General features: G+C 42.6%; 1 protein-coding gene across 3 annotated transcripts in view; it reads right to left on the bottom strand.

The window, feature by feature from the left end:
* The window catches only part of LOC310933313 (4-aminobutyrate aminotransferase, mitochondrial-like), an 83,579-nt gene that overhangs the window by 39,266 nt on the left and 18,270 nt on the right, over positions 1-26,043 (bottom strand). For 2 of the 3 annotated variants that reach the window (XM_083896774.1, XM_083896773.1), the window contains exons 2-4: positions 21,255-21,399; positions 12,096-12,193; positions 11,972-12,001 (exon numbers count right to left, since the gene is read on the bottom strand). In XM_083896774.1, the coding sequence (XP_083752900.1) occupies positions 11,972-12,001; positions 12,096-12,193; positions 21,255-21,324 (198 nt within the window). In that variant the 5' untranslated portion in view covers positions 21,325-21,399. The remainder of the gene's footprint in view (positions 1-11,971; positions 12,002-12,095; positions 12,194-21,254; positions 21,400-26,043) is intronic. The other variant, XM_083896775.1, reaches the window with a different exon arrangement.

Here is a 26,043-nt window from a genome sequence, read left to right as displayed (position 1 = left end):
TAAGGGGGACGGGGATGCGGCTGCTCACTGATGCATTAAAGTCCGAGTGTCGGGAGCCCCCCTATCGGCTCGGGGCCCCAAGCAGTTGCCTGTCTAGCCTGTTCATAAACTGCACGTCTACTCGTAGCGCGATGAAAGTGAGAAAGTGCGTTAAAAAAATGAACACGTTAATTCCACAAATTAATCATCAACGCGTTATATATATAAATATATCCCACACTTAAATGGACTTAAACGAAGACAGTGCCTCTTCAAACTCGAGTCTTGTTCACTCGCCATTGTTGAGTGGATCTAGTCCCACGGCTATAAAAATTTTTAATAACGTTTTGTGATTGGCCGAAACATACCAAAATCCCGTTGTTTGCCGTTGTGTATTGAACCGAATTCTGTATTTTACCGAACCATTCGGTACACCCTGTTCGTTTCAATACACAACGGTTTTTCGGTACGTTTCAGTTCGTCAAAATGTATTTAAATACACAATGTTGTGAGATTAGATCCACTCAGGAGCAGAGACATCAGCGCAGCTGCCTTCAGCGTCAATCAGTGCGAGTGAACGAGACTCTGAAAGAAGGAAGTTTATTTTTTATTGAATAGCACTAAACTTTATTTATTTTAGTTATTTTTACAATGTAATATTGCCTTTGCTAGTCTGAGCAGTTTTATATTAAGATATCAAAACTGTAACGATACCGTGGCCCAAAAACCATGATACATACCGAACCATGGAGAAACTGTACCGTTGGATCCCTTATATACATACATATATACATATGTATACAGCTTTAATTTGAGGGTATTTACATCCAAAACAAGTTGTCCAAAACAACGGTGTAGGAATTAGAACACTTTCTATATGTGCCTCCCACTTTTTAGGGGACCAAAAGTAATGGGATAATTGACTTAAAAGCTATTTCATGGACAAGTGTGGGCTATTCCCTCATTATATCATCTTTAACTAAGCAGGTAAAAGTTCTGGAGTTGATTCCAGGAGTGACATTTGCATTTGGAATCTGTTGCTGTTAACTTTCTATATGAGATCCAAGGAGCTGTCACTGTCAGTGAAGAAGCCATCATTAGGCTGAAAAATCAAAACAAACCCATCAGAGAAATAGCAAAAACATTAGGTGTCAACTGTTTGGAACATACTTAAAAAGAAAGAACGCATCGTGTCACGATCTCACCTGCACCTTCCTCTCATTTTTATTGTTAGTGTTTGTGTTTTGCTGCTGCTGCTTCTTTCCTCCCTCACTCTGACTCAGCAGGGGGCGTGGCTGACCTACTTCCTCCAAGACGCCGGTGATTGACTACACCTGCGCGGCTCCGCCTCACCTGCTCCAGATGAGCAATCAGCGGGGCTTAAAAGCGGAGCCTTTCCTCGTCACCGGCGTCAGATCGTTTTTCATGCTACATGGTACAAGTCATGCTAGAAGTCTACTCGCTGTACTTACCTGCCTTGAATACTCACCTGCTTTCCTCGCTCCAGGTTGCCACGTCTCCTGCTGCTCCACGAGCTCACTGGTCTTGCTCCTGTTTCCCTATGCTCCTGGGATCCTCGTCTCCAACTGTGAGTTCGTCCCTCGCTGGAACCCTGCCTGTCTGTCGAGCCACCCCCGCAGTAGCTGCAAGGACAATTTTCCCCCTGCCTCTATATCTGTCCCCTATCGCTTCCTCTAGTTTTTGGAAGTCGCTTTTTGTTATCTCGTTTTTGTAAATAAATACCCTTTTTGTTTTGAAATACCTTGTCTCCGTCTGCTTCCGGGTCCAAACCTAAACGAACTCTGACATAACGATCTGACCAACATGGACCCGGCGGACGTTGACGCCCTCAGAAAGGCTATTTCCGCGCAGGGCGCTCTCCTCGGTCGTCACAGTCAAATCCTCTGTGAAATCACGAACTCGCTCTGTGAGCTTTCTGCTAACACCGCTAGGCCGGCTAACCCTCCCGTAGGCGCGGCCGCTTCCGCTTCCGCTAATCCAGAGCGGGATGCTGTCCCTGTTAGCAGTCGGTTAGCCGCTTCTGCTAACTCACCACGAGAGCCGTTTGTTCCCATTCCGGAGCGTTTCTCCGGCGACCTAGGTAAATGCACAAGTTTCCTTTTTCAGTGTTCACTAGTCTTTAGTCGACCATTCGCCTCAGGAATCGGATATCTCGACTCGGCTAATAAACACTGAACAAGGTAACTCTTCCGTCGCTGACTTCTCTATTACTTTTCGCATCCACGCCGCGGAGAGCAGCTGGAACGATTCGGCTCTTCGAGCCATGTTTATAAAAAACCTTAGGGGGGAGATTCGGGACGAGCTAGCCACACGAAACGACTCTGTTGATCTCGACTCGCTTATCGCGTTATCCATACAGCTCGATAATCGTATTCAGGAGAGACTTAAGGAGAAAGCGACGAACGTTCGTCGCATAGCTAGTCCGTCACCGTCAGACCCAAATAGGTTACTTACCTCGGCACACGCTCCTCTTCATCTTCCTCTTCCTTCTCCTTCCTCTGGTTCGCCTGAACCGATGCAGTTGGGTCAGACTCGGCTCACCTCCGCTGAACGGACGGTGAGGCTACGGAGTGGAGCATGTCTTTACTGTGGGGGGCTGGACCATCGTCGAAACACCTGTCCAGTCCGCCCAAAAGACTGAGCCCGCCAACACACGCAGGAGTGTTGGCGGGCAGTGCCGTTTCCTGCTCGGCCCACAAACGGGTGGTTCTCCCTGGTCAGCTTCGGTGGGCGCAGCAATCCATCTCCCTCTCCTGTCTGGTCGATTCCGGGGCTGACGATTGCTTCCTCGACCTACAGGCTGCCAACCAAGCCGGGATCCCCACGGTTCCCCTCGAGGAACCTAAGGAGATCCTCGACCTCGACGGCAGAATCCTGGCGACTGTCACTCACCGTACTCAACCTATCACCCTGGTTCTCTCCGGGAACCACCATGAACTACTGCAGCTCTTCCTGATCCCGTCGTCGTCATCTCCTATCGTGTTGGGTCTTCCCTGGCTGGCGCTGCATAACCCCCGATTCGACTGGACTTCGGGCCAACTTTCTGGCTGGAGTGTACCGTGTCATTCCCGGTGTCTCCGCTCAGCCATGCCTTCATCTGCTGCTGCTCCTGTCTCTGCGCCAAAGACTCCAGACCTACTCCAGGCCTGTCCCATCTGCGCCCGTGGGAAGACCTCCAACCGCCCTCCAGCCGGCCTCCTGAACCCGCTCTCCATCCCTCGCCGCCCTTGGTCACACATAGCGGTGGACTTCGTCACCGGTCTTCCGCCGTCGCGCCTTAACACCACGGTCCTGACGGTGGTCGACCGGTTCTCCAAGTCCGTCCATTACATCCCGCTACCCAAGCTTCCGACGGCTACTGAGACTGGGGACCTGCTGGTCGATCACGTGTTCCGGCTCCATGGGTTCCCCCTGGACATCGTTTCCGACAGAGGTCCTCAGTTCACGTCGCAGGTCTGGAGGGCATTCTGCTCGGCCCTGGGCGCTTCCGTCAGCCTTACCTCCGGATACCACCCGCAGTCCAACGGCCAGACCGAAAGAGCAAATCAGAGTATGGAGAGTGCCCTCCGCTGCGTGGCATCACGTCATCCGGCTTCTTGGAGCTCCATGCTCTCCTGGGTGGAATACGCACATAATTCCCTCATCTCCGCCTCGACTGGTATCTCGCCATTCATGGCTGCTCTAGGTTACCAGCCTCCCATCTTCGACTTCCAGGAGGAAGAGATCGCTGTTCCCTCCGTCCAGGCCAACCTACGCCGGTGCCATGCGGTTTGGAGACAGGTGCGTTCTTCCCTACAGCGATCTTCCGTACAGAGCCAGAAGCAGGCCAACCGTCATCGCACTCCAGCTCCAGACTACCAACCCGGCCAGAAGGTATGGTTATCTTCAAAAGACCTCCCTCTGCAGGTCGAATCTCGGAAACTGGCTCCCCGGTACATCGGTCCCTTCGTCGTCGATCGGAGAATCAACCAGTCTGCCGTCCGCCTGAAGCTCCCCAAGTCGCTGAAAATTCATCCCACCTTCCACGTCTCTGCTGAAACCTGTGGTGGAATCGGACCTGGTCCCGCCCTCCAACCCTCCTCCTCCACCCAGGTTCATCGACGGGGGGAGGCCTACACTGCCAGGAGGATCCTGGACAGTCGACGCAGGGGTCGGGGACACCAGTACCTGGTCGACTGGGAGGGGTACGGTCCGGAGGAGAGGTCATGGGTCCCACGCCACTTCATCCTGGACAAGAGCCTGCTGCGGGACTTCCACCGGGCCCACCCCGAGAAGCCTGGTCTAGCGCCAGGAGGCGCTCCTTGAGGGGGAGGTACTGTCACGATCTCACCTGCACCTTCCTCTCATTTTTATTGTTAGTGTTTTTGTTTTGCTGCTGCTGCTTCTTTCCTCCCTCACTCTGACTCAGCAGGGGGCGTGGCTGACCTACTTCCTCCAAGACGCCGGTGATTGACTACACCTGCGCGGCTCCGCCTCACCTGCTCCAGATGAGCAATCAGCGGGGCTTAAAAGCGGAGCCTTTCCTCGTCACCGGCGTCAGATCGTTTTTCATGCTACATGGTACAAGTCATGCTAGAAGTCTACTCGCTGTACTTGCCTGCCTTGAATACTCACCTGCTTTCCTCGCTCCAGGTTGCCACGTCTCCTGCTGCTCCACGAGCTCACTGGTCTTGCTCCTGTTTCCCTATGCTCCTGGGATCCTCGTCTCCAACTGTGAGTTCGTCCCTCGCTGGAACCCTGCCTGTCTGTCGAGCCACCCCCGCAGTAGCTGCAAGGACAATTTTCCCCCTGTCTCTATATCTGTCCCCTATCGCTTCCTATAGTTTTTGGAAGTCGCTTTTTGTTATCTCGTTTTTGTAAATAAATACCCTTTTTGTTTTGAAATACCTTGTCTCCGTCTGTTTCCGGGTCCAAACCTAAACGAACTCTGACACATCGGTGAGCTCAGCAACACCAAAAGACCTGGGGCCTCATGTACAGAGGTTGCGTACGCACAAAAACGCAAAATTCTCATACAATGATGTTATACAGGCCAACAGTAAAGCGCAATTTTCAGCTAGACGGTTTCCCTAATGTAATCGGAGCTATTGACTGCACACACATTGCTTTTAAAGCGCCGTCACAGAATTTGTTTAAGTTAATAGGAAACATTTTCATTCCACCAATGTTCAAATCATATGTGATGCACAAATGCAGCTAACTAACATCGTGGCAAGGTGGCCTGTTTCAACGCATGACTCATTCATTATGACTAACAGCATGGTTGGGAACAGGCTGCAGGCTGGCACAGTGCGCAATGGGTGGCTTCTGGGTGAGTAAATAGTTTATTATTTAAATTGTTCCGTATGTAAACCAGCACGATGCATATTTGGGCATGTGCGCATTCAAATATCATGTTTTTGGTTTATTTTCTGCTGGTGAAATTAGAGCTACAGCGCTTTCTAAGCCCCGATTGTCTCCCTGTGTTCAGTATTCATGTCAGTAAAAGCGGGCGTAAAGTTGGAAATGTCAGCTGCGGCGCACTTCTGCATTCATTTATTCATTTATTTATACAGACTCATGCACACGCTCCCACTCATTTTGCTCATATTTATCCCTATGACAGGGTACCAAACAAAGTCTCCCTGTGTGTCTCCACTTCATTCACAAGAACCTCTTGCTCAGACTGTGTGAAATTCCTTTTCTTTCCTAGGCTCATGATCCACAACATACCACCTCATCAATGAAGCATGATGGTGATAGTGTCATGGCGTGGGCATGTATGGCTGCCAATGGAACTGGTTCCCTTGTATTTATTGATGATGTAACTGCTGACAAAAGCAGCAGGATGAATTCTGAAATGTTTCCAGCAATATTATCTGCTCATATTCAGCCAAATGCTTCAGAACTCATTGGACGGAGCTTCACAGTGCAGATGGACAATGACCCAAAGCAAAAGCCACCAAAGAGTTTTTTATGGCAAATATGGAATGTTATCAGTCAATCACCTGACCTGAATCTGATTGAGCATGCATTTCACTTGCTGGAGACCAAACTGAAGGGAAAATGCCCCAAGAACAAGCAGGAACTGAAGACCGTGTCAGTAGAGGCCTCATAGAGCATCACCAGGGATGAAACCCAGTGTCTATGCATTCCAGACTTCAGGCTGTAGTTGCCTGCAAAGGATTTGCAACCAAGTATTAAACAATGAAATTTAGATTTTTGATTGTTGAGTTTGTACCATTACTTTTGGTCCCCTAAAAAGGGGGAGGCACATATAGAAAGTATTGTAATTCCTACACCGTCCACCTGATATGGATGTAAATACCCTCAAATTAAAGCTTAAAATCTGCAGTTAAAGCACATCTTGTTCATACAAATATGTGTATACATATGTACATACACACATATATATAGTTTCATGAGTGATGAGTTGAAAAGTTTAATTAAAAATCTAAGAAATGTGTTTAAGCTTTAAAAATAAAGTAGTTAGTAGTTTTTCTTCACAGTCAAGAACTCGTGATTGTAGGATCAACATGTTTGTTCCTGTGCTGGAAAGATTCTTCAGTCAAGACAAAATATGGGCCGATTTCAGCCTGAGCAGAGAAGCCTTGGTTGTACATCTGGACCTTCTCCACCAATACATTTATATTTTATTTAATGTATATGTTGTTAATATCATGTTTATAGTGCTCGTTGTGTGTTTTACATTTTTATACATATGTGACCCGCCACAGACAAAGGGGGGCGCAAGTCGCTCATCGCAAAACGAGTAAAACATGAAAAAAGTATATTTTTTCAAAATGTAGGATTTTCGTTTTTTTTCTAAATTGTTCAACTTGAAGTTTTGAAGAAGCCACTACATGCTTCAAATCACAGTATTGTGGGTCTTAAAACCATAAACTTTGTGTTTGAATTAAGGTTGTTTTATCGCTGTGAATCACTCCTAGTTTGGGTGTGGTGATCTCACATTCCAGAGCTTTTGTTGCTTTTTCAGCCAATCAGCTGACGATCATGGAGAATACACATGGCTACTTAATATGCATGCACAGAGAGAGAGAGAGAAGAGAGAGTGTGTTGAACTTTCCAGCAATTATGTGTGCAGTGTGTGCGTGTGCAGTGCGAAATTAAAGCGTGATTGTCATCAAAGCAGTCGTCATCAAAGCTTTGTTTACCAAAGGAAGGCAAAGAAAATCGGACAATAATTGAACTGTGGCTGAACTTCTTAACAAAGACAGAGACAGCACTTCTGCTATATGTGAGTGGACTGTTAGCATTTTTAGCTAGCAACCTTTAAGCTAACTTGTTAGCAGACTTTATCGTCACAAAAACAACAAACAGATGGATTATTCAGCGGCTGAAAGAGAGCAGTACAGACACAGTAGTTGTATGAGATGATAACGTGACGCCAGCACCGCTCTATCTCCTTATGGGTAAGTTTTCATCTACATAACCTGTGCCACTAGTGTTCAGTCACATACAGGAATTTTTTCTTGTTATTGTTATTCACTAGCTCCAGCACAAACATGTGCTGATGTGCTTGAATCATGTGTGAATGACACAGCTTTGTGCATGAAGTTTTGACTGTGATGCTAATGATTTAGCAACAAAACAGATGATGGAAATACAGCGGTATGTAAAAGTTTGGGCACCCCTGTAAATGTTCATGATTTTCCTTTGGTTGTTTGGATAATAAATTTCAGTTAAATATATCATATAGGAGACAAACACAGTGATATTTGAGAAGTGAAATAAAGTGTATATGATTTACAGAACGTCTGCAATATCAGCAGATTCTGGAGAACAATGTCCAGGAATCAGTGACAAAGTTGAAGTTGTGCTGGGGCAAACCATCAAACTGAACTGGAGATGTTTTGTAAAGAAGAATGGTCCAAAATACCTTCCACCAGATTCCAGACTAATTGGAAGCTATAGGAAGCGTTTAGAGGCTGTTATTTCTGCAAAAGAAGGCACAAATGTTTTCTTTTGTGGTGCCTAATCTTATGCACATGCCTAAATTTGTTTAAATAATTCTTGCACACTTTCTGTAAACCATATAAACTTTATTTCACGTCTCAATTATCACTGTTTGTCTCCTATATGGTATATTTAACTGAAATTTATTTTTCAAACAACCAATGATTCATAAAGGAAAATCATGATACCCAAACTTTTGCATACCTCTGTATTAAGATTAAGATTCCCTTATTAGTCCCGCAGTGGGGAATTTTCCAAATTCTGCATTTTAACCCATCCGTGAGTTAGTGAACACACACAGCACACAGTGAGGTGAAGTACATGCTAACCCAGAGCAGTGAGCTGCCTGCATTCAGCGGCGCTCGGGGGAGTGAGGGGATCAGGTGCATTGCTCGAGGGCATTTCAGCTGCGGACAGGTCGGGGTTCGAACTTGCTACCCTCCGTTCTCAAGCTTGAAGCCCTAACCACTAGGCCACAGCTGCCCGAGTGTAAGGACTACACGAGTGTAAGGACAAGAAATGATAACAGAATAACCAACCCCACCCCCCTTCCTATATTTTTTATAAGTTATTTCATTTCAAATGTTAAGAGGATATTATGTCCAGTTCGGAATTTTGGACATAAGACCTATTTTCCAACTCAGCCGGTGTGATGGAGACGTTTTCAAGAAATTTCATTCAGTTCTTCTAGTTGCCGAGTTCGCTGGTGCTATGGCTAGCGCAAGTCAATGGCACCTGCTAGCATGGCATTAGAAACTCATACCGACTCCACAGTGCACCCGAGGCAAATCAATTGGAACGGCAGACTATCGATGTACATATAGAATAATATTTGAAACAAAACTAACCTTGCATCGCATGAATTTTTGAGGGACTACTTTTCTCAGCAGCCATAGCCTAACAGGAAGTATGACGCGCTGCTGCTGCTGCTGAGACATAAATCCTTCAAACTGCAGGGTTGGTTTTATTTCAAACATTCTATCAACACAGATATGCACATCGCTGGTCTTCCGTTACAATTGATTTTCCTCGGGTGCACTGTGGAGTCGGTATGAGTGTTTTTAATGCCATGCTAGCTGGTACCATTGACTTGTGCTAACCATAGCACCAGCAAACCCGGCAACTAGAAGAACTGAATGAAATAGGTCTTATGTCCAAAATTCCGAACTATCCCTTTAAGAAGTTAGTCCACATAAACTCAAGCTAGTGTAGTCAGACGAACAGGATTGACGACAAATGTGTTACTAAGTACTACGTTACCAAAATGAGTAACCATGGTACAATACAAGTATCACGGTTCCGGGTAGTATCACAATACCGCAGCCTTTTTTTAATTATTATTATTTTTATGAACTGCAATGTATTCGTACAAGTTATAAATACTTATTAATTAATTATGTAGTTTGGTGCATGATAAACATAATACTGGTGAAGTAAGAATTAGACTGAATGGATTTAGTTTATAACTGGGTCAACAAGAGTACATGAACAAAAGCATTTCAGCAATAAAAAAAACAAATAAATGAAGTTAGAATGTATATGGTTGAAATTAAATAAACATTCAGTTTCCTTTGCAAATTAATTTATATTTAACTAATATAAATAATCAACAGAATAACAAATCCACCATCTTTAAAAAAAAAAAATCTATTTGGCAATAATGCTTCTTCTCAACATAATAACCCATAGAGAACAAAATACAATAAACAGGAACTGATTCCCTGTGAAAACTATATTTTTGTGCATATTGTATGTTCCTTCTTGCCAGCAGAAACACACGAACAGCCAACCAGCTAACACGGGCGGATCCAGCGTGCGGAAACAGCCTATCATATCCCCAGATGTCACCAGTAACAGGCAGTGAAGTGAGTCAAGGATTCAATTCCGAGTGCCAGGTTGTCTACATGTTGATAACCCCTAACCCCGGACAAGACACTTTACAGCCATCACCATGTGAATGTGTATTTCTGATAATGATTAAGGTAACCCATTCAATAGGTGAATAAAGCAAGACAGCATCAATGTGTTGTTAGATGATTAACAGAGTTGTCTCTATGTGGTGCTGTGATGGACTGACGTGTCCAGGGGGTAATCTGCCTTTTGCCCTATGTCAGCTAAGCTTGGCATCAGAGCCTCCTGCAACCCTTGTGTGGAGGATAAAGCGATAGAAGATGGATGAATGAATGAATCGATTCACAGCGATCAAACAACCTTAATCCAAATACACATTTTTTGGTTTTAAGACCCACAATACTGTGATTTGAAGCATGTAGTGGCTTCTTCCAATCTTCAACATGAACAATTTTTAAAAAACGGAAAAAAAAACGAAAATCCCTCATTTAAAAAAAAAAACATTTTTTTTTCATGTTTTACTCGTTTTGCGCTGGGACGACTTGCCCAGACATGGCGGATCACATATATATCAATATCTACATATAAGACACATCTTGCATTCCAGCTGTATTGGTAAAACAATGTAGAAGACTACTATTCATGTGTGTAGCTTGTATTTTGATATTTTTAAGCTGTACTGACAACAACCACACTATTTTGGCTTTGCGATGAGTGTTCACACTGCCTGACCCTGGATTTCCACTGGACGTGGAATGGCGCGGTCGCCGTTGCAAATTGCTCCCATTCTAATCAATGAGAGAATTTCCACCAGACGCACTGCGGAACGTCTCAGCAGCTTCCCAGAAGCGGCTCGCCGCGCCACAGTGCTATCGATAGGTAGCAGTTCTATTTTTGCCGTTGCCGCTGCTGAACCTCATAAATTCCAACAGAGCAGATCGCACTAGACAGGAAAAGTGACACAGACTCAAAGTAAAACATTTCCGCCCTCCTTTCAAAATAAAACACAATACGCAGGTCATATAGCTTGTCACAACTTCACATCAACATTACGTCGTGACCGGTGCTACCAGGTAAACAGTCAATTAATCAGAGCGTCTCAGAGAGTCATAATGTACGACGAGAGACTGATTGTTGAAGTGGAGAAACATAAAATCATTTATGACACCAGATCAACAGTTCTTCCACGTCGGAGAATGAAAAGAAGCTGTGTTGTTGTTGTTTTCTTTATACACACAGTCTATCACTGGATCTCGCGAACTCGCGTCCGTTCGCGATTATCGCTGGCTCCCAAGGCTCCGCGCCGCTGCCGTAATGCGCCCGGTGGGGATTGACGCTGGGCAGAGGACGAAGCAGAACCGCGCTGCTGCCGTTCCGCGTCCAGTGGAAATCCAGGGTGAGACGTTTAAGATTTTGGCTTCCTGCTTTTTCTCATGGGGTTTCCAGCAAAAAAGATGAATTGATGTTGATAATGATATTGACATTCTTACTGCAGACCAAGGTAAGACCATACCAGTACAAACACGCATTTCTCCTATGGTTATCTATAATTCATTCAGATATACCAAATAAGAAATTAATGTGTTAAATGGATTGCAAGTGCTGTTTTGCCCATCTGAGAGATGCAATCCTCGTTGCGCCGCTAGTAGATCAGCATCAATACAAATGTGCGTGTGCAATCCAATTTGCACTCGTTTTGCACGTGAAAAGCTTTAGTAAATCAGGTCCTTAGTTTCTTGGCTGAATCTGAATACATGAAAAACATAAGCATTATATTTTTTAAACTATTTTAGCAGCTGAGCTTTTCTGTCAGCAATAAATGAGAAAGGGAATCATAATCATATTTGTGGGTTGGGATGACAAGTGGGACGTAGCACAACTGTGATGCTCACGCCATGCATCCACTGTGAATCAGGCATAAGTCATAAGGTCAGAGATGTCTGTAAACGGTGCGTTGGGTACAACAACAACACATTTGACTCGGCAACGCCTCTATGAGGTCTTGTGTATCTGCATTGACGTTGCATGGTATTAAGTCACATGACAGATTTATTTGCATTCGGTCTGAACACAGTACACAGTTAGACTACTTGTGACTCATGATCATGAATAATGTGTTACTAACAGTTGTTATTAGTCACCCACATGTGGAGTCTCATCTCACCTGGATTTCTCCCAGCTGTTTTGTCAGCTCCTATATATCAAAATAAAAAGTTTGTTATAATTCCTTGTTTATATTCCTTAAAATAACTATTTAATCTTGTGAGACTGTGTATCTGTGTTGTTACCTGTGATCGTGGCCCAGGAACTGAAGTTTTCATGGAGGGCCCATCATATTCACACTCCACCTGAGTCTGTGGTGCTGCTTTGCTGACATATCTGCAGCCTGGTGGAGAAAAAAAAGGAGTTTCATTATTCTGGAAGTCTTTTGAATAAACAAATTAATACACCAAACTCTTTCAGTCTAAACTTCTCAACTTCTTTTAAAAAAAGATTTTTAATGCTTTCATGAGCAAGCTTTCCTTCAGGATTCACCTTCCATTAAAAGGAGCAGAGTTTCTCTCTTTGGTGATATAGAACTTTACTTAAAATACTTCTATGATGAATTCTTAAGTTATAAACATGTTCCCCTTCAAAAATTAAGGGTGAAAGGTCATAACAATCCCTGGTCCTTCAGAGATTGAAAATATTCTTAAAGACAGATGCTACCTGGGGCCAGAAAATCTGTGTCTGTGACAGACTGGCTAAAATTTCGACAACTGCGAAATAAGTTCACTGATGACTAGTAACAATTGGATTGAAGATATCTGAAATGGGAGTTTCTCCTAGTAAGAATTCTATTGCAGATATCCAGAATGTTCATTCGAGATGTTAAATATTATGATATAATGCTGACTACACTTTATACATGTTCAAAGTATCCATATAAACTCGATATTGAACACAGAATACCTGAACTCATACATTTCTCTCTAGTTTTTAATAAAACTAGTTAACCTATTATACCTTGTTAAATATTATGAATATTAAAATGCTAACCACACCTGCCATATCTTCAAAGTGTCCAAATGTCATGAAAAAGCATACACTATGTTTATTAAATTTCATGAAAAAGCTACAATATGTTCAAACTTTCCATTCAATGCATTAATAAAGAAATGGAGGCTTAACTATTTTTTATATGATAATTAATACATTTATATTATAATGTAATACATATTATGAATAAGTGCTAAATAAACCCATGATATCCTCAATGTGTCCAAATGAGCTAAATAATAAAGAAAAAATGCCTTAACTATTTTTTCTGTGTTCACTAATAAGTTAACCAGTTAACTTATTATGTAACTATTACCAATCATAGCCAAAGTAATAATGATTGTTGTTACATGAATCATTGTACAACATTTGAAGGCAATATCTCAATCAGTCTGGAAGATAAAGCCGAAAATGTGTTTTTAGCGTAATAAATTAATTAATTTGCTAATTAATAATAAAGCTACAAAGATAGGTATAATTCTGAGGTGGTATGTGATGTCCATGCAAAATTTGAAGCCAATACCTGCAATACTTTGGAAGATACAGGCGAAAAATATGGTTTTTATATCATTAATTAATTAATTAATTAATAATAATGGTAGACAGCTCAAAATCAATAGGGATCATCTACAGGGGGTATGTGACCCATAAAAAAAATAAGAAAATTTAATATCAAGCGCCTTTCCAGTTATCGTGTTAACGGCTAAAATCTGCGTACGCGGACGATGACGCGGACGCGCGAGACTGATTCCATAATATCCGCGCGCGTTTCTCGCGGATATAATTACAGATAGGAGTGTGGTTCGATTAAATGTTAAAACGGCTTGCCATATACACTCGTCCATGGCCTGCCCATATTTAAATTTGGCAGGCCATGGACGGCCCCCCCCCCGCCAGGCTGAGCTTTGCTTGTTTATAAATTTTAAATAGATTTTTTTATACACAACTGAAACAAGGACGCAGTGCCCCCATGTAATCGGCGCAGTGCACGCTTGTCCAGGTACCGATTGAAACCCAAGTCACACTATCAAGTGCGTCGTTATTACGGTTACATTGCGCCTATTAAACGCTGGAAAGTGTCTTTGCGCAAAAACGGAACTTGGCTGCATACGGCGCAGATTATGAACTCTCTGCGACATTCATTTCACACAGAACATTCTCTCTCTTTCAGCAGTTAACCAAAGAGATCAGCTCATCTGATGCATCTGTTATTCCCTTAATTACAGCGCTAAAGCGTCTTCTGCACAAAGGTTGAGACCACGGAGTGAAAATAATGAAAAGTGCGCTCTGTTCTTCAGAATCTGTCACCACCTTTTACTCAGATCTACTCTGATCACCTGCACTTTATCGCGACTGTACTCGATCCTCGTCATAAAGATCATTATTATTTGCTTTCGATACAAAGAGACTACTTAGATACGCAGAGCAGGAGCGCTAATGATAATAATAAGTAGCAGTGCATCCACCGTTCCAGAGGGGGGAGCTGTGCTTCTGACAGTGGGTGTGCTGATTATGTCACTTCCAGGTACTGGCCAATCACAAGACAGTTGGGAAGGCTCTACGCTGTCTTCTCGGGGCTATATTTCTGTCTGATACAGTGCGGCTGACAAGTGCTTCAATAAGGACAGATTTTGGTTCGTTTACAGCAACTAGGAGGTTTTTGACCATAAAAACAAGTAAATGTGGGGTTCCGTTTCCGGTGTTGAGAGGATGGCAGCCTAAACGTTTCGCTCCCTGAAGGTTTTACCAATTAACCCCCAAAAAACTTGATTTTGACAACCCTGGTGGGTATTTCGTAAAATAATGAAGAAAGGGGTTACTACTAGAAGTGGATTAAGCATGGGTTCGAAAGAAGATGACCCAGACGCGAGGCGCAGCCGAAGCAGCTCTCCGGATTTACACCCGCAGGAGGAAGATAGCTCCGATGCTAGCCTTGACAGTATCCTCAATGAAATTCGTGAGTTCAGAAGAGATAACAGGGAGCAACTCTCCGACATTAAACAGGAGTTGAAGAGAGCAAATGACAGACTGGACGAAGTAGAAGGGAGAATAGATGAAACTGAGACCGTGCTTCAAGCAACATCCACGTTAATTAAGCGGCTAACGCAGTGTCAGGCTAGCTAGGAGGCGAGACTGATCGACCAGGAGGCTCGAGCGTGGAGGGACAACCTGCGCATCTACTGTGTACCAGAGGGTGCAGAGGGCACCTACATGGCGGGTTTCCTTAATAACATGTTGAAAACTTCACTCGACTTTCCACATGACGTAGACCTCAAGATTGAACGGGCACATCGTGCTCTGACACCGAAACCCTCCGACCCGCGGGCAAAGCCGTGCTCCATAGTGGTCAGGTTCGGCAGCTGGCGGACCAAAGAAGAGGTGATAAAGAGAGCGTGGCAGAAAAAGAAGGTGCTTTACGACAACGTCCGTTTCCATGTCGACCATGACTTGGCCAAAAAGGTGTTGAAGGAAAAACAAATAAAGTTTCAGACGCCCTACCCTGCAAAGATGCAGATCTTTTATGATGACGGCACCCGGTTGTTCCAGAATGCGGCGGAGGCTACCAGGGATATGTCGTCGCGAGGGCTTCCAGTTGCTGTGGTGAAGACCCCCGCCACACCGGACCAAGAAGAGATTCAGCTCCTGTCTACCTGGCAGGTGGCAGGGAGTAGGGGAGACCACGTCGGACACCAGGAGCCTGTCGTGGCGAGTGGCGGCGCGCTTCCGAAACACCAACGCTCTCATTTTAAAGGCAAACTGAAGGAGTTTAGAAGACAGTCCCACCAGACCACTGCTGATCCCTGATGGTCCATTTCCTCACACTTTACAGATAAGTCCTCTGATTTTATAGTGAAATGTGTAGCTATAATTTGCTTTGTTTTATATATGCATGCAGACTGTCATACAACTTTACTCTGTCTGGACTAAACTCACGTTTAATCATAGTCCACACTTCTATATTATTTGTTTAATCAGATGAACGGGACTCGTTTGGTGAGCCATCCTCGATTTCTTTTATTTTATTTGTCCAATTTTTTCTCTTGGACTTTGGCTGGAATGCAGCTGCAACTTAGGGCCCCACCACTGCGGCGTGGGACGTTCCCTAACGAGGACTTTGACATTACAAGGTCCCACAAGGCTCCTTTGAAACGAGCCTCAGCATTGGAAGCAACTGTTCTGAACTGCACTGGTGACGTTCTGTTTCTGACTGTGTTTAAACTGTTTCTGTTCGTTTTTTTTGTTTTTTTTTGGGAAAGATAGGCTCAGTATTTGTACTTGCATTGACACCAGGAGAGTTTTTTGGATGGGTGATAATCATTGTAGCCCACAGTAGTAGGCAATGAATAGGCAAACCCTTAAAGTGATTTCTTTTAATGTGAATGGGATTTTAAACCCAGCTAAGAGAAGTCAGATATTGGCAAAAATGAAAAGGGAGAATGCACAGATTGTGCTTTTACAAGAGACACACCTTACCACACTGGAACATGAAAAACTCAAAAGAACGGGGATTTCAAAGGTATACTTTTCATCTTATAAATCAGGCCACAGGAGAGGCGTGGCGACTTTGATCTCACAACAAATACCATTTGAACAGATCTCGGAAACATCTGACAAAGAAGGGCGATACATAGTAGTTTCAGGGAAAATAAATGATGTAACTATAACAATTTGTAACGTTTATGCCCCCCCGGGAAGTGATTTTGCATTCTATAGAAACATATTTGATCTGATGATAGAGAGCACAGGGGTCGTCATATGTGGTGGAGACTTTAATATCCGTCTCAATCCAAAACAGGATTCATCCAAAAACCCAGTTACTACGCGATTACATAGGAAAATGAATGCATTAATGACAGAGCTTGGTATATTAGATTTATGGAGGGATTTCTATCCATCAGGCCGGGATTATACTTTTTATTCGCACCCACACGATGCTTACTCAAGGATAGACTATTTTTTTGTACTAAAGAGAGATCGTCATAGAATACGTGATTATGATATTGGATGTGTTGATCTATCTGACCATGCCCCCCTTTCCTGCACTGTGGACATTATCGATAATCCGGGTAGAACTTTGTGGAGGTTGAACACAAATATCCTGAATAATCCAAGATTCAAAACCCAAATGAGAGAGGAAATAAAAAGGTTTTAAGAAGAAAATGATAACGGAGAGGTTGACTCAGTTACGGTGTGGGATACTTTAAAAGCTGTTGTTAGAGGGAGAATAATATCATTCTGTGCCTATGAAAAGAAACAAAAACAATGAAGACTGATAGACCTTAATAAAGAACTGAAAGATCTTGAGACACAACATAAAAAGGAACAAAAACCAGAAACACTAACTAGAATAAAAGCAACCAGAAACGAAATAAATAAAAGGTAACGCTTTCTTTTACAGTCCCCTAATTACCAGGTATTTACCTGGTAAATTCATGGTAACACCAAAGTGTTACTAGGTAATTACCAATGGTAATAAGAAAGTAAATACAGTGAAACTGTTGCCAAAATACTGGGCATTTACCTGGTAACTATATAGTTAATTATAGCGTGTTATTACTGCTGTTAATAAGAAGGTATGTACAGCTAAACTATGGCAAAACTATGGTAAATGTAAGTGTATTATTGGGTTATAAACTGGTAATAAGCAGGTACCTACAGTCCCCTAATTACTAGCTATTTACCCAAGGGGTAATCTAACAAACCTAACCCTAAAAATGTGTGTAATTACATGGAAACAAGCTTGGCTTTCTTTTACAGTACAGTTTTACTGTACTTACCGAGTACATTACCGTGCATTACCCAGTATTTTGGCAACGGTTTCACTGTATTTACTTATCTTATTACCCTTGGTAATTACCTAGCAACACTTGAGTGTTACCATGAATTTACCAGCTAAATACCAGGTAATTAGGGGACTGTAAAAGAAAGCGTTACCAAATAAAATATACACACAGGAAATTGAAAAAAAAAATGATATTCACAAGACTCAATTATTATGAGTCAGGAACAAAATCACAAAAAATCTTGGCGAGGAAATTACAAAAGCAACGAGCAGACAACACAATATACAAAATAAGGGATATAGATTGTGGAACTATACAGTATAAACAAGAAGAAATACAAAGAACATTCAGGAAATACTATAAATGCCTGTATACACAACCGCAATTAGAAGGTGACCAGCAAATTGATGTCTTCTTAAAATCTCTCAAATTACCTGCTATATCAGAAAAGCAGAATGAAATGTTGATGGCCCCTATAACTGAGATGGAGCTAATTAAAGCCATCTCCACCCTGAAAGCAAACAAATCACCTGGCCCGGACGGCTTCTCCTCAGAGTGGTATAAAGCTTTTAAAACTGAGTTGGTGCCAATCCTTCTCCAAGCTTGTAATACGACATTAATAGATGCTAAAATGCCCCCATCTTGGAATGAGGCGGTGATTTCCGTCATTCTCAAGGAGGGAACAAGTAAATTGGAAAGTAGTTCATACAGGCCTATCTCGGTGCTGAATGTTGACTACAAGCTTTATACAACCATCCTTGCCAGAAGACTGGACAAGGTTCTGCCTCAGCTTATACACAGTGATCAGACTGGATTTATCTCACAAAGACAGACTCACGACAATATCAGACAATCATTACACTTAATACATCATATCCAAAATAATAATACTGAAGCTTGTCTAGTTAGCGTAGAGGCCGAGAAGGCCTTTGATTCAGTAAGTTGGCCTTTCCTTTATAAAGTTTTAGAAAGATTTGGCATGGACAACATTTTTATTAGAGGGATCCGTACATTATATAACAAACCATCGGCCCAGATAAAAATAAATGGTTACCTTTCAGATACTATTATATTAGAACGCGGTTCAAGACAGGGATGCCCGATTTCGCCCCTGCTATTTGCACTCTATATAGAGCCCCTGGCTCAGTGGATTAGACAGACTCAGAGTATTAAAGGCATTTGCATTAATGGAGACGACCACAAGGTGGCACTATATGCCGACGATGTCTTGGTTTTTTTAAGTAATCCTTCTAATTCACTCCCCAAATGAATGGTGCTTCTAGAAACATTTGGTAATTATTCAGGATATCAATTAAATATGCAACTACCAACCCACAAAGCAACTTAGGGAGAAATTCCATATTAAATGGGATCAAAATTCATTAAAATATCTAGGAATAAGTCTGCCGAAAAGAATTCGAACACTGGCAGAGATAAATTATAGCCCCCTCTTAACGAAAATTAAAGAAGACATACACAGGTGGAACTCGATTTCTTTCCTTAGTCTCAGTCACAGAGTTGAGTCTGTAAGAATGAATATTCTTCCACGATACCTCTTCTTATTCCAGGCACTCCCTGTAGAAATTTCCTCAAAACAATTTTCTGAACTGGACAAGATTATTTCCAGATTTATTTGGCAGGGTAAAAGGATTATTTTTATGCAGCTCAGATTAAACCCCTGATTAATCTGTATAACCCATCCTTTCAAGCCAGATGGAAAGATATTGAACTCTCCACTCTGATTGACCCCCCGATACAAGCAGTACTACCGCACAAACATCTAGGGAGATATGTAAGTAAGGTACAGAATCCATGGATCAAAGTGCAGCTAAAAATCTGGAATATGATGAGAGACGAGTTTAAATTAAGTAATAAATTGCAGATAATTCAATGGTGTGCCTATGATCCGGAGTTTAGGCCTAACCCAATAGATAAGGGATTTAAATAATGGATATTGAAAGGAATAACAACATACTACTCTCTTACAGAAAAGGGACAATTTAAAAACTTTGAAAAGTTGAAAGAAGACTGTGACCTTGAAAGAACTGATTTTTTAGATTCCTCGAGGTACGTAATCGCTTTGAACATGTCAGAAAAGAAACCGACCTAAATGACCCGATATCGGCAATTTTTATTGATGCTTACCAAAGTAAATCGAATAAGGGTGTCATTTCTCGAATTTATAAAGGTCTACTGTCTAAAAAATCACACAGTACAGGATATGTTAAGGAAAAATGGGAGCGAGATGGTAATCTAACCATATCTGAGGAGGTTTGGCTTGCCGTTTGTCAATCCCAGTGGAAATGGACCAGCTCTCATGTATGGCGGGAGTTTGGATGGAAGTGTTTGGTCCGCTTTTTCATTACACCAAAACAAAAGGCAAATTTTTCGGGAGGCGAAGCTACGTGCTGGAGACTATGCGGACACCGTGAGGCCAATCACTGGCATGTCTTTTGGGAATGCTCAGTGGTTAAATCCTTCTGGACAGAGCTTCATAAAGTATTAGGAGGCATGTTTAATACTAATCTACCAATGCAGTTTTCTACATTATTTTTAGGAAATTCGGATTCACAGGTCAGACAAACTGATGAATATTTATTTAGTATTTTAATAACCGCTGGCAAAAAAGCACTGACAAGGCATTGGCTTCTCCCTGATCCACCCACGATAAAGGAGTGGGTGGGTATAGTAAATGACATTTACCTCATGGAACAGATTACCTTCTCCCTTCGACTTAAGAAAAACATATTTATTAAACTGTCGGCCAAATGGGTTAGATATCTTGAACAGACAGAAGTACTGAATGGTTGACCCTGTAATGTTGTGTTTATGCTTTATTTATGAATGTTTTATTTGGATTAATGACTAGTTTGTATTGTTTATTTTATTTCAAGGTACTCCCTGGTACACATTTTTATTCTATTTTTCACTCTTTTTTGTACTTCTTATCTTTCCCGATTTGTTCAAAGTTCTCAAATGTGATCTTATCTGACTTTTATTTTGTTTCTTAAAAGAAAAAAAAAATGATCCAATTGTGAGCGGCGGAAATGCTTTTGTACTTTTTCCTAAGTGAAAGTAAGCTCTGTATAATTATGCTCTCACAAAACAAAAAGAAAAAATGTAAAAAGAAAAAAAAAACAAGTTAATGTATGTAAGTAGACCTCCATAACTAACATATATGTGCAACAGGACCACTCTATGTGAGCTTTCAGTAAAAAAAATATATATTTATTTAATTTCAAGAGTGTGTCTTTTTGTAAGACTATCGTTGAAGTTTAAGTATTGTTAATAAATGTCTTACAATAACACATAATAGTCACAATTTAAAATTTCCTGTGAACTTTGATTTTTTTTTTTTACAAAAACGCCGTGGTCTGCCAGTGTGCTGCCCGAGAGGTCCTACCACCGGGCTTAGCAGGTTTTCTGGGGGAAACCCTGAAAATATGCATGTTATGTATCAATGAGCAACAGACATTATTTATCAATCAATAGTTTCAGGTTATGAAAGACTATAATGTTGCATATTTTTAGGCACATGGGTTATCATGTTCATCCCTAGAAGAATATCAGAAATGTCTATTTGTAAATGTCTGTAACATGTCACTGATGATGTCCTGTACATACCTGCAGCACTGAGCCAGAGGTTTTTCTGCAGGGAGCGAATGAGCTGACGGCTGATCAGAAAGGAGGCCATGACAAAAGTGTCAACTGACAGGGTGTACAAGACGAGAGGCGACACCTACCCTTGGGTCCAAGTTCACCAAGTCACCTATGGACAGAGAAAGAAATAGAGCTTGTGAAGAAAATGTCTAATAAAAATAAAACATTTACACTGCGGTTTTGAATTGACCAAACCCACCACCCTGTTGTGAAAAGGTGTTAACTGTATCCATTACACTTCACCCGTTAGTCAGCACCCCCCGCGACCCTCTGGTGGAGGATAAAGAGGTAGATGATGGATGGATGGTGAATGGGTGAATGGTAAAAATGGAAAGAGTAAAGCAGCTTTGAGTGGTCATCAAGAGTGGAAAAGTGCTACAGTAATACAGACGATTGACCTTTTTAACCTCAGGTGAGCCTGCAGAGCTTTTAAGTTGCTACCTTTGGGGCGAAGATATAATCTGCCCTGGGGATAACAAAGATACTTATCCGGGGTCAGGTCACGGGGGTAGTAGCTTGAGCAGAGAAGTCCAGACATCCCTCTCCCCAGCCACTTCGTACAGCTCTTCAGGGGGAATCAGCTAACAGCTTCCAATTCCTCGTATCGCGACAGACATTTTGCTTGATACCTCGGATGGGCTTTCCCGTTGTTCATTCCATACACAGATGGTTCATCCCACACACAGATATCCTTTTGTTTCATTTCATCTGCGAATGCTGACTTCTGCTCTGCCGGACAAGTGTCCTGTTGCTCATACCACATACACAATCATTGCTCAAACTAGCATACGCCTTGTTTTACTCTGCTCTGTGCACTCACTTTGCAAACTCCTTGACTCTGTAAGCTGTGTACCCCTTGGTTGCAACCTAGATTAAACCTACTTGCTTGAACCTCTCCGACTCAATCCTTGTGCTTCATCTCACATACAAAAAAACTTCCGCGACAGAGACAGAGTCTCCCCAGCGAATCCTGGGTCTTCCCCGGGGTCTCCTCCCAGTGGGACGTGCCCAGAACACCTCACCAGGGAGGCGTCCAGGAGGCATCCTTACCAGGTGCCTGAGCCACCTCTTCTGGCTTCTCTCTATGCGAGGAGGAGCAGTGGTTCTACTCTGAGCCTCTCCCGTTTCTGTCACTTGTATCCGCGATCTGGTTCTTTCAGTCACTACCCACAGCTTGTGACCATAGGTGAGGATAGGAGCGTAGATCGACCAGTAAATTGAGAGCTTCGCCTTTTGGCTCAGCTCCTCCTTCACCAAGACAGACCGATGCAGAGTTTGCATGACTGCAGATGGCGCACCAATCCGTCTGTTGATCTCTCGCTCCATGTTTCCATCACTCGTGAACAAGACCTGAGATACTTAAACTCCTCAACATAGGGCAGGATCTTATCCCCGACCCAAAGGGAGCACCCCACCCTTTTCCGGTTGAGGACCATGGTCTCGGCTTTGGAGGTGCTGATTCTCATCCCAGCCGCATCACACCCAGCTGCGAACCGCTCCAGTGAGAGCTGAAGATCACGGCCTGATGAGGCAAATAGGACTACATCAAAAAAGCAGAGAAAAAGCAGAGACCCAATCCTGAGCTCACCAAACCGGACTCCCTCAATGCCCTGGCTGCGTCTAGAAATTCTGTCCATAAAGGTTATGAACAGAATCGGTGACAAAGGGCAACCTTAGCGGAGTCCAACTCTCACCGGAAATTGATCCGACTTACACCCGGCAATGCAGACCAAGCTCTGGCACCGGTCGAACAGGGACCAAATGGCCCTTACCAAGGGTTTTCAGAACCCCATACTCCCGGAGCACTTAGACTGGTTGGGCGAACTCCCATGCACCCTCCAAGACCCTGCCAAGAGTATAGAGCTGATCCATTGTTTCACGACCAGAACGAAAACCACACTGTTCCTCCTGGATCCGAGGTTCAACTATCCGACGGACTCTCCTCTCCAGGACCCCGAAAAGACGACCACCCCTACAACATCCAGAGCCTTAAGGAACTCCAGGCATATCTCATCCACCCCCGGGGCCCTGCCACCGAGGAGCTTTTTAACCACCTCGACAACCTCAACCCCAGAGATAGGACAGCAAACCCCTGAGTCCCCAGACTCTGCTTCCTCATTGGAAGACGTGTCAGTGGGATTGAGGAGATCTTCGAAGTAATTCCGTCACCGACCCACAACGTCCTGAGTCGAGGTCAGCAGCACCCTATCCCCACTGTACACAGTGTTGATGTTGCACTGCTTCCCCCTCCTGAGTCACCGGATCGCCGACCAGAACCTCCTCGAAGCTGTCCGGAAGTCGTTCTCCATGGCCAAACTGCCTCTGGAGTCCTAAAAGCCAAAAAGGCCCGGTAGGACTCCTTCTTCAACTTGATGGCATCCCTTACCGTCGGTGTCCACCAACGGGTTCGGGGGTTGCCGCAACGACAATGGAGGCGCGAGACATGGCCCATTCGGACTCAATGTCTCACACCTCCATCGGAACGTGGTCGAAATTCTGTTAGTGAAGCTGTTATGTTTCCTTCTCTGTCATGATGTAAAATGCATCATTCTTTGTCTACCACAGACACAAAAATCAAACACTGCTATATTGAGAACCACAGAGAGAGTCATGTGGAGCTGTCAGGACTAATCAGCATTGTGCCAACTCATCTACAGGTGGTTATAATGTAGTGTACACAATGTATTCTTTGGGGAATATTCCCGGCCTGATTCTATTCCAAAATGACGTTAGAACGTTCTGAATCGAGGGCAAATGTCTGTCAAATTGCGTAATACACATTTGTGTCCTTTTGACATACTAATAAAGTGATTGATTTTTTGATCAATAGTGACATGTAAACAAAATTAAATGGGTTTAATAATTTGCTACCTTAGAAATCTCAAATGGCACAGAAGGTGCCAAACTGTGCCAAATTAGAGAACTAAAACCTCTTTACTAAAACCTCTGTAACCTCTTTTACTCTGATTCACTTCAGCAGCACCAGACTTTGCACAGCTCACATGCTCCTTCCTTGAGTTTTTAATCCACTACTGCATATTTTTACTTTAAAATGCCATATGATATCGGATATTTACTTTAATTATATTTTTTTTTTCGTAGGGCGAGGGAAAACATCCTTAATTTATCGGTGGAATCAAGTCTTTTAACATAGGTATTCAATCATGTATATCTATATAAAAAAAACACATCAATCAAGGAAAAAAACAACTAAAATCTTTGTGCATTCTCCAATGCATTTTCCAACACCATAACTTCATGAGATGAATCAAACAGTTTAAGGCAACGTATGGAGGCAATTATACTTGTCATAGTTAGATAATTCACATAGATCTTGTAATTGCAGAGATGTACTGTGTCAGGGTGCTTCAATCCTGGTCCTGGTGACCCACTGCCCTGCATGTTTTAGAAGTTTCCTTGCCCTAACACACACCTGGTTCAAATTATCAGGCTTGTGCAGAGCTTGTTGATAAGCTGAAGATTTGAATCGGGTGTGTTCGGGCTCTATTTAGTTTGGGCATGTCATTTTCGAGCAGGGACCCCAAAAAGAGGGTCAGTGCAGCACTTATCTGCACACAGTTCTAATTCTTCTTATTCTTAATTCATTAGGCTGTGACAGTGTTAGAAGAATTAATTAAAATGTCAGTACCGTGTAACTGGGTTTGAAAAATGTCAGTTTTTTGTTGAGTCTCCTCTACCACCACCTTCTCAGGTCTTATATAATACAGACGACAGGATCAGGACAATTCCAGCTATCTGCTTTCACACAGCAAGTGCCCCACATGAGCACACGCAGCATATCTAAGCAACACAGAATGAACTGGATGAATCTGGTTTAGTGTATTGGAGTTACACAAGACTGCATCCTCATATGCCCATGAGGGGTGGGGTGAGCAGTGTGAGGGGACACAGCAACACTGAACTGGGATAAACTGGAATCACAACACCAACCATCTATTTTACAGTATAATTATGTAAAGTTACAACCGTTATTTCTGGCCAAACCACAACCTGAAACTGAACGAATTCAGAGAAATATTCAAACACAAAACAGCACAATGCAATGGGAAACTGTACACAATACTGGATGTGGAGTAAATGTAACAGAATGCCATAATGGAAATTGCATAGTTTTACAATCATACATAGGATGATTTTCATCTCTTTTGAAGTCAAAACAAGTATCATTCTACAATAAATATACCTTACACTGGCTTCATACATTGTTTATAATTTGGTTATTAATAAGGTCTACTATAATGTAACATAGATTTGCCTATATTTAATTATATACTTATACAATTACATAGTACAGTTTTAATTATAAATGATTGTTTAACTATTCATTATTACCCTGTTAAAACTATTGAAAAAAATCACAGGCCAGGTGTCTGAATTATTTGACTAAATATGATAATTTAAACTTAGACTGTTGAGGTACACTGATGGTGGTTAAGGGTGAATTCCAATTCCAATTCCAAAATTCAAATCTTAACCCTCAATCTCAAAAATGCAAGTGCTGTCCCGATTCTCAGAAAAATTAAGTTGAGGGGCAAGTTTAAGGGCTGTATCGCCCTAATACCATGGTTGTGGTATTTGTATGAGTATCATCTTATAACTAACTGACAACCTGATAACTTGACCGACAAACAGATCGTAATAAATAATTGTGATGTAAATGCATTCTTCTTTTTTGGAGTTGACAGACTGGACGCAGCTTTGCCATTATTGAAACATTATATTACATTGAAAC

This window comes from Microchirus variegatus, assembly GCF_963457635.1.
Source record: "Microchirus variegatus genome assembly, chromosome: 10".
NCBI lineage: Eukaryota > Metazoa > Chordata > Actinopteri > Pleuronectiformes > Soleidae > Microchirus > Microchirus variegatus.
The sequence above is the reverse complement of the archived record's forward strand: the minus strand, read 5'-3'. Positions and strand labels throughout refer to the sequence as shown.